The sequence below is a fragment of the Nicotiana tabacum genome, chromosome 14, assembly GCF_000715075.1.
Source record: "Nicotiana tabacum cultivar K326 chromosome 14, ASM71507v2, whole genome shotgun sequence".
Classification (NCBI taxonomy): domain Eukaryota; kingdom Viridiplantae; phylum Streptophyta; class Magnoliopsida; order Solanales; family Solanaceae; genus Nicotiana; species Nicotiana tabacum.
In genome coordinates this window covers 40,134,162-40,143,538 of record NC_134093.1, presented here as the reverse complement: position 1 = coordinate 40,143,538, position 9,377 = coordinate 40,134,162, and the positions used below count along the sequence as shown (strand labels likewise).

Below are 9,377 nucleotides of genomic sequence, written 5' to 3'. Positions count from 1 at the left end.
CATGAAATAATATTAAAAAATTAGAAAATTAAAGTCCAAAGTAGACTTGACTCTCGTTCTTTAGTAGTACGTCATTGTTGATTTTGAGACGGAGAAAATAATTCAATCAAGTTGTATGGGACAAGAAGAGTCAACAGAGACCCCCTCACCCGCATAGTAAATAATTACTACATTAATTAGTACTAATATTTAGTTATTTTTCAATAAGAAGACAATAAAACCAAGACTGAAAATTTAACTCTTTTTATTTTTGGGTAAAAAAAGGTAGAAGAGTTGATTTATTCTAACAACCGTCTGAATAGAGATCGGATTGTTTTCCAGCAATCTCTCATCCATAATTCTTTTCTTTTGACCTTTTTACACGCTTTCTCTCTCTACAGCCTACACTTTTCTAGGATTTCGTTTTTAGTAACTACTATTTCTATTTCTTTCATCTTCCTTCCTTCTTCATCTTTACTTTATTCTCCACATTTTCCCCTTACCTTTCTGCTTTCCCTCTCTCCGTACGCTCTCTCTCTCTGTAAATATATTATATACATTTGTCTCTATATATCCATATACTTACATTTTGATTGTTACAGTGTTAAGCTGAATTTCATGGCCAACGATTCGTTTAACTCGCCGCCGATGATCGCGTCGCCGGCCGTCGTTGATGATAGCTTTGAGGATGCCTGTAGTATCTGCCTTGAGCCATTTAATTCCGATGATCCTCCTGATGTATGCTTCGCTCCTGTTTTTTATGCATTTTTGTTTTTATTTTATTTTTGTTGCTAAAAATAGATTGTATATATTGCGTAGAAGTTAGGTTTTTTCGGTTTTAGCATTTTCCTTGAGCTGTTTAACTCCGTTGATCCTTCCTGCTGTATGCTATCTCCATTCTTCGCCTCCTGTTTTTGATGCATTTTTTTCTGGCTAAAACTAGATTATATATATTGCGTGGAAGTTAGGGATTTTCTGCCCGTAGCATTTTCATTTTCTCCTGTTTTTTTTAAATGCATTTTCTGTTATATCCAAAAAATGCTATATATAGCGTAAAGTTGAGGCTTTTCTGTTTATTAAGGAGATGTTAGATGATTCTAATGTGCGGTGATTTGAATGGCGGAGTACTATTGTGTAATTTTCACGCCTTGGAAGTTCCGACAACTTTTTAATGGAACGAAAAAAATAGGAAAAAGTTTGGTTTTTGTGGTTTAATTATTGAAATTTAGTGTGACATGTTGTTACTCATGTATGTCTTTATTGATCGCGGTTTGATCAGTCGGTTGTCATTGTTACATTGAAGATCTAATACTATGTGGGTTTTTTTCTTTATCAAAATTTTCTTTTGATGGAACATAATTTCGAGAACCCCTGTTATGTTAGGATTTGCATAACGATAATGTAATCTACTGGAGAAGGATATGTAAATGAGTATGCATGAATTCGTGGTATGATTTAGATCTTAGTTATGCTTTAGAATTGCTTGTTCTTATAGTAAGCTTGGAGTATGGTGGCCTGGTAATTTTTTTGCTTAGCTTCTCAACGTAAAAAAAGAGTATGGTGCGCGTAGTTTCTCTGCTGATCTTGCTGATATACCCATCTAACATTTGTTTTGTGATTTAGTATGGTCCAATGTTTGGTCAGACCCCAATGGAAAATAATGCTATTAATTGATTTCTTAGGATTTTTCTTATGACCGGAAATTCGTCTGGGATCAACCCTTAGGACCTAGTGACCAGTTGATGCCTTTGAAACTCGGGGATAATGGGCCCATCCCTCGGTCCTTCTCCACTTAAATATCAGGCTTAGATCGCATGGCGCAACGCTCAAACCTATGACTTAAGTCACAAGTCCCTCAACCTTTGCCACTTGAACTAATTCCTAGGGGCTTTAGGATTTTTTTAATTTTTCCGACTATTTGTACTTTGTGAACTAGTTTGAATATCCTTTTTCCAAAAGATTATTAGTCAGTTTTCTTCAGTTTGACGTAAAGGAAGTATGTATCAAAGTGATGTTACAAAGTTTTTGCTGTCTCATGGTGATGTCTTCTTTTGATTCTTGTGGCAATTCTTTCTTATGCTTGATTATGTGCATTCCTCCAAGTTTCTTAATTTCTTGTTTCGTTTCAGGTAACAGATTGTAAGCATGAATATCATTTGCAGTGTATTCTTGAATGGTACATTCGAAATTTGTTATTATGTTGCACATTTTAGCCACCATTGTCTTGGTCGATGTGCTCAATGAACATCTTGTTAATTCTGTTCAGGTCTCAGAGAAGCAAGGAGTGCCCAATTTGTTGGAGGGTTCTTGCGCTAAAGGACCCTGCGAGGTATTCAAACTTCTATGGCTAAGAATGCTACTGTATAAGAATCAACCATTGACTTTCTCGTGGAATTGGTGTATTGTTTATGTGGTTTCCTCGTTCTAGTATCTGACATTAAACTTTAGTCTGCGGCCAAGAGCTGCTAGCTGCAGTACGCAATGCAGCCAGAGTTACATACCTTATTCTATTTTTTCTGCAAGGAACTTTATATTGTTTAATTCAGAATTCATATTGTTTAAGAGCCAAACATTCTGATTGATACCTCATTGCTGCATATTTATTTCCCTCTTTTGTGATGATCTCCATCAAATAAATTTGCCTCCAGCCAAGAGCTACTAGCTGCAGTGGAGATTGAAAGGAACATGAGGTCAAGGATTAATGTGCGTCATACCAACGAAGACGTTGAAACCAACCATGTGGGTGACATTTCTAAACTTGGAATTGGCTTCTGCATTTCTTTCCACTAAATTTGGCTTCATTTATACTGAGTTAGAGCCTTAGTGTTTCCAGGATGCCCCTCAGCAGAATGATTCTGATTTTGAGGAGCGAATTATGCGACATTTTGCTGCTGCGACAAGTAGAGTCCGTCTTGTCAACAGAAGAAGAAGACAGGCGTCTTCAGGAATTGGTCCTACACAGGTTGTCCCTTCTGTGCCGGTAGGAGTTAGGTCAAACCAGACACAGAATAATGAATCCACCGTACAGCCCCAAGGCTTTGAGTTTACTGGGGATGGATCTGTTGCTTCTGCAACTTCATCTAGTATTGGGCCTGCATCATCATCAGTTCCTGCCCATGGAAATGGTCCTTTTAAGCTTAGGTATGATTGAAAACTATAAAGCCTGATAAATAAATCGAGAGCTTAATGAAGCTAAGTCACCTAAAGATTAAAATCCATAATATGCGTTATCTCTTAATCCTCGATGTGGTTACTAAGTGCAATGTAATTGTGGCAGCACTACATTTTTACCTTTATTTTCTTTGAGTTTTTCCACAATCGATTCAAATTGTAAGCCTCACTATTTGGTTACTTGTTGGAATTCCTTCAGCCAACCACCGGCTTATGGCCCGCAGGGGTCAAGCTCATCCGAGTTTCTTGCATTTTCTGAATCTATAAAATCGAAATGGTCTGCTGCTTCAGCGAGGTAAGGAACTCTAATTTGTGTTTCCCTTGAAAGCTATTTTTATTTTGCCCCTGAAGCTATTGTTTTTGTTTCAATAGGTATAAAGAATCAATCTCAAAAGGTACTCGTGGTTTTAAGGAAAAATTATTATCACGCAACACCTCTGTCAAGGAACTTGGCAAAGAAGTTCAGCGTGAGATGAGTGCTGGAATAGCTGGCGTTACAAGAATGATTGAACGACTTGATCTTACTTCAAAACGTACTGGAGCTTCTGAACCATTATCTGCATGTACCATGGGTACCTCAAATTTTCCTAGTAGAGGAGTGTGTGAGCAAGGAAATGTGACATTTCAATCGCATGATGGTTGCAGAAAGAATTCTACAATTGAAGTAACTCCTACCACTCCTTCATTGATCTCCAACACCAACACTGGCCAAATGGAAATTTCTCTTAGACAGGTTTGTAGTTGGTTCAACTATATCTCGAATAATTATGAAGCTTTACTTGTTTCCGTGTTCGTCATCCCTGATGTTGCCAATTTGCTCTTCCATTTGTTATCTATAGTTTCTGCTAGATTTTTTATTTCCGTTAAACAGAAAACCAAACTTGGAAGCCTAATCTGCTTGAATTTTTTCTTATTGAACATAAATTACTGGCGTACAACTATGGAATTGGAAATTTGACTCAGAATCTAAAACAATATTTCCTAAACAGAATACATTAATGACGACCTTTTTTTATTATTTTGTTTTTTATAGGCCACGTTATATATTTCCTTTTTGTCTCTCTCGAAAATTAGAAAATGAAGATTACAGTCAGGCAAGTGGAGATATACTTATTATGCCTTACAAAATATTTCCGTTGCTCCGCCAGGCCATATTTATATGGAAAGGAAGAAACAATTAAATAAAAGATTTGCGTCAATGCAGTAGGAATGTGGTTTGATTTGGGCAGGGGTGTATCTGCGTATAACTTATGGGTTCATCTGAACCCAGTAGCTTTGGCTCGAACCTTGTGTATGTGTTTAAAAATCCACTAAATAAGTACAAATAATAGATTTTGAATCCAGTAAATCAAATGGGTGGTGATAGAATCTTGAACTTAAACCCATAATATTCAAATTCTAGATCCGCCTCTGGGTTTGTGAAATGATTAAAAGCTACGAAAGGAAGATGAATCTTAGTGTGTTAAGGATGTTCAGTATCTGACACAGTTGTGCATTGATAGGATTTTAGGTGCTCGTGCTTCCTATCAGGGGCGGATTTAGGGGGGCGGACCCCCTTCGCTGAAAAATTACACTGTATATATAAGGCAAAATCTGTTTTTTACCTCTATATATTAAGTGTTGAACCCCCTTGACACAACCTGAAAGTGTAGCTTAGTGGTCAAGGGGGTTCAAAATCTTTGAAAAGTCATAGGTTCAATTCCCACTAGCTACGATCTTTATTTTCTTGAACCCCTTCACGGAGATCCTGCCTCCGCCACTGCTTCCTATGCTTGTTCCTTTGTATTTCCATAATTCACTTGTTCTCCTACCAGAACTACTGCCACATTTTAATTTAGTTTTTCATAGTGCGATGTGTTAGAAAGAGTTTCCCATGACATTTCTTATTCCATCTGTTCCTATGTGCTCAATAGAAAAAAGAATAATGGATCTGGTCGGATTGTACCACCTCAGTAAGAAACTTGAACTGTTAGAAAAAACATATTTATTTTACTAAAAATGTGTCTGCATTCACGTGAGTGCTGATTCTTATTTCATGATCAAGTTTGTGTAAATACTTTTTGACGAAGGATTGCAATAAGATTTGACCTAAGGCCACCTTTTACTTTGATACCACGTTATATAAAAATTTAAGCTATTACAGAAACCTTTATTTATTTAATTATGTCATCGACAAGCCTCATTAAAAATTACAAACAAATCAAATTGATTATTTGGAAGTTACAGTTCAGCTTCTTCTCCTTATCTCATCAAACTAGTAAGGTTTATCAAGCAACTATAACATGAGGTTAGGATTGGAGATTACCAAAAATTTATTTTAACAATCCATCTCAATGGTTCTCTTTGTTTTTGAAATGAGCTCTTTCCATTGTTTAATCGTTTCTTTCCCTTCTTTTTCTTCAGAATGGAAACTGATACTGCAACCCTGTCGAAGTCAGAATAAATGGTACCTGATTATGGTCCTCTTTGTCTCTGCTATCTACTTATTAGCATAATCTAAAATCTGCAAGTGACGTATGTTCTAAAGGTCAGTTATCGCAGTAGGTGATTGACTTGCGTCCTGCAGTTACTGTGTGAAACATGGAGATTGATATGCTGTTGAAGAAATTACAGTTTGTGCTTAAGCCTTAAGGTCTCATGACCTGTTCTCTTTCCTGTAAACCTGTAGGACAGGAAGACTGCGAAGTAGAAGATAAGCTTGTGTAAATTTATAACCGTGTCCATTACCTTAATGGATATTGAAGAGTGGATGTCTTATGGACTATCCTTCATTCTTCTTTTTGGTGGCAATATTTTCTTCTCAATTCTGCTTTTCACTGTTGTAGCTGATATTTACTACCATAATACAGAAGCTTGATCCGCGTGATTGCAAGTGACTGCTTGAAAATGTAGCAGACGCATTAGAGTGAGCGTTAGTTTTTGGTCATCACATTGCTGCCGTGCACCTAACCTTCTAAGTCTCGCCTGTAGGTGTTGTCATGTATGTGAAATATGGAGTACGATAGCTACTTTACAGCAACATGGTCCTCTGATTAATTGATGTCACGGTCATAGCAAAGACATAGATGACTAATAAGGATGTCAACCATAAACAGAATCATTATAAGAAAAATTGAGTTTAGTGTAGGTAAAGGACACCAAAATTCTTATTGATTAGTAGCAAGACCAAATGGGTGGAGAACTTGGCTTGTGAAGTAGGAATGAATCGTGGGCATGCATACATGGTGCAATCGCACTCTTCCATAGTCCATTAACCTTCATTCCGAGAACATGATATCTTTTCTTCTTATGATCATTCAATGTTTTTTTCCATCCCTTCCCATATTAAACCGAGATTAAGGAAACCGGCTCCTCCTGTAATCTCCATTTCCTACACCTCACCTATTTGACAATTTCACAGTTAAGACAATTCACTTTTAGGAGTTTTTATTGCCTTTGCTCGTAGCAGACATACTGCTATACAATATAACTCGTTATTCTGTTCCTCACTCATTTCAAAACTTTAAAGTAATGATTTGAATGGAAAATTTTCATTACCCCATCACTTAAAGAGAGAGAAATTGAAGAAATAAAGAAAAAGAAAAGAATAAACATGAAGAGAAGGTTGAGGGATGGGATTCCACCTTTCACTACTCAACCCACGTTTTCTTTTCTTCTTTTAAATTATACGGAGAAAGGAACAGTAAAAGTAATTTCAAATAGCCGAATGTTGAGTGATAGAAATCTTACACGAAGCTTGTCAGCAGGCCTGTAATGAGGATTGAATGCTTGATGGATTGGGTTCATAAAATGAGGGAACTTCTGATCAGCCTTAGGCTCCACAACTTGTTGTCATTTACAGGTTGAGTTTTTCTTGCGACAGACCAAAGACCTCCACTTGTAATGAAATAGATGCTAGACGTCTTTGAAACTCTAGGTTTAATAGTCCACTCTGCTTCAAATACTCGTATCCATGTGCGAACTGACGTCTAAACGTGTCATAACAGGCAAGCAGCAAATTAAACTTCTCTAACGTAGGACATGTAACACTCATTTTTCTCTTCTTATTGCAAACGAACTGAAAATCAGCTGAATGCAGTACTTGGTTTCTGTGGTCTTTTTTAACATACAATTCATTATTCATTATTCATCTCAACGGGATGGAAGTAGTGAGAAGGCTATTGAAACTTGAACTCGTGGAATACAATTCAATTGTAACCTTCACTATTGGATTGGACTAATTCTTTTACGGGGTTTACGATATAATTCGCATAAGCAAAAAGTAATCTACGGAATGCAACGAATAATTGGTGAAGTTACTGATTAACATTGAATTGAACCTCCTTTCATGTAGTTTTTCGGCAATAAACAAAGATAGTAGTAGTATTACAATTATAGTCAGTGAACTGAGGGTTGTTAAAGTATATTGCGTGGTTACCTCAACAGATCCGTTGTAGTCTAGTTGGTCAGGATACTCAGCTCTCACCCGAGAGACCCGGGTTCAAGTCCCGGCAACAGAAATCTCATTTTTCCTCCCCATGTTTTTGGGCTTTGTGCTTCGGGTTACAATTGCATCCTTTTTGTAGAAATTTTCAAAAAACACTAGTGTTTAGTGACTATTAACTTTCTACACGATTGTATTGCGATCGAAGCAAAAAGTAATTAAATATATAGAAGAATCTACAATAGAGAGCGGCAACTGGCATGTAGCCAAAAGAAAACGGAAATTGTACTTCAAAAAGATATGACTTGATTGCCTACCAACTCAGATTGTAATCTAATGGAAATAGATTAAGTCTTATTTGTATGGTAGAAGCAAATACAAAATTCAGCGTGTTTGTGAAGGCAATTGCCTAAGGATCTGATCAAAGAGAATACGCAATTCCAGAAGTACAAATTAAGGGTGCATTTGCATCATTATAACAAGTGTCACTATTGACGTTGTTTCAATGTTTTCGGAAACGAGGGAAAATATTCCCGAAACAGTGTGTTTGCCTCAGAGGTGAATTAAAATGAACAGTGGCATCAATATCGGGTTATTTCTTCTTCTATTCATTCTTTAATTTCCTATCCTCAGTGATTTATGATATCTTACTTCTATAAATTTAGGGTAGTTATTTATTATGTGTTGATCTCATATTACATATTTAGAATATATGCATGAGTAGGAATAACATGTATTTGCGGTTAATTTGTAATTCCTTTGACCATATGAAAACTATTAGCAGTTGATATAGAATTTGGTAACATGCATAAGCTATGTGAAAGATTATTTTCAATGCTGTAAGATATGAATTAGGCTTACATTGATACTTGAAAGTATTCTTGAGATCATGAATGTAACATATGTAAAGATGAACTTATATATGTTTGATTAGAGAAAGAGATCAAACTATTTAAAGTGTTGTAATGGTTTAGCTGGAAAACTATGTGGAAAGGGAATTAAAATTCTCGTGATTTTCTATACTCGTTATGGAGAATAAAATCTTCGTGATTTTCTACTCCTGCTTCGAGATCAAAATCTGTATGATTTTTCACTCGTTCATTGAGATTAAAGTCTTCGTGACTTTCTACTCATTTGTCGGAATAAAGTCTAAGTGACTTTATACTCGTTTTGGAGATTAAAATCTTAGTGATTTTCTACCCCAATTTATTATTCGGTTTGAAGATTAAAAACCTCACCGTTTATTAAATTTGATTGTGTCACATATTACTCGGTTTGAAGATTAAAAATTTCACCGTTTATTAATTCTGGTTGTGTCAGATTGGTTTGAAGATTAAAAACTTCACCATTTATTAATTCTGGGTCTATCGTGATACAAACAACAGTTCATGTGGTTGGCTCTACAAAGTAATAGTGACAGTAAATGTGAATCCCCTTTTGAAAAATTATGTTTGGAATATAGTATTATTCATCAAACGACAGCCCCTTAGTCACCGCAATCTAATGAAATTGCAGAAAGAAAGAATAGAACCTTAAAGGAGATAATGAGTGCATTGTTGATAAGTTCAGTTTACCCCATAACTTGTGGAGGGGAGCTAATTTTACAGCTAACCGAATACTCAATCAAATTCTCCTCAACAAAACGCAATCTATTCCATATGAAAAATGGAAAGAAAGGAAGTCCAACGTAAAATATTTTTAAGTATGGGGGGTGCTTGGCTAAAGTGTAAGTTCCTAAACCCAAAAGGTTAAAGATTGGACCGGAAAATATTGATTGCTTTTTCATAGGATATGCATCAAAATA

At 36.0% G+C, this 9,377-nt stretch overlaps 1 protein-coding gene and 1 non-coding gene across 3 annotated transcripts; both read left to right on the top strand.

Moving 5' to 3' along the window:
• The first annotated feature begins 294 nt into the window (after nt 1–294).
• LOC107786361 (E3 ubiquitin-protein ligase RHF1A-like) lies at nt 295–5,940 on the top strand. Of its 2 annotated transcripts, none has more exons than XM_016607827.2 (9): nt 295–503; nt 582–717; nt 2,109–2,155; nt 2,246–2,308; nt 2,628–2,718; nt 2,813–3,120; nt 3,350–3,445; nt 3,523–3,883; nt 5,554–5,940. In XM_016607827.2, the coding sequence occupies exons 2-9, from the start codon at nt 598–600 to the stop codon at nt 5,563–5,565; spliced, it is 1,098 nt and encodes a 365-aa protein (XP_016463313.2). In that variant the 5' UTR covers nt 295–503; nt 582–597; the 3' UTR covers nt 5,566–5,940. The 2 variants fall into 2 exon arrangements, with proteins under 2 accessions (XP_016463313.2, XP_075085626.1); XM_075229525.1 differs by having other exon boundaries at nt 312–503; nt 2,804–3,120.
• Nucleotides 5,941–7,576: 1,636 nt separating this feature from the next.
• Nucleotides 7,577–7,649, top strand: TRNAE-CUC (transfer RNA glutamic acid (anticodon CUC)). The gene has a single exon. It is a non-coding gene; the product is annotated as a tRNA-Glu (tRNA).
• Nucleotides 7,650–9,377: the final 1,728 nt, after the last annotated feature.

Bases quoted from the DNA above. Each gene is read 5' to 3' on its own strand.
- LOC107786361 (XM_075229525.1), top strand. From the start codon at position 598: ATGGCCAACGATTCGTTTAACTCGCCGCCGATGATCGCGTCGCCGGCC. The intron at 2,309-2,627 runs GTATTCAAACTT...ATTTGCCTCCAG, and splicing joins GCGCTAAAGGACCCTGCGAG to CCAAGAGCTACTAGCTGCAG. The intron at 3,446-3,522 runs GTAAGGAACTCT...TTGTTTCAATAG, and splicing joins TGGTCTGCTGCTTCAGCGAG to GTATAAAGAATCAATCTCAA.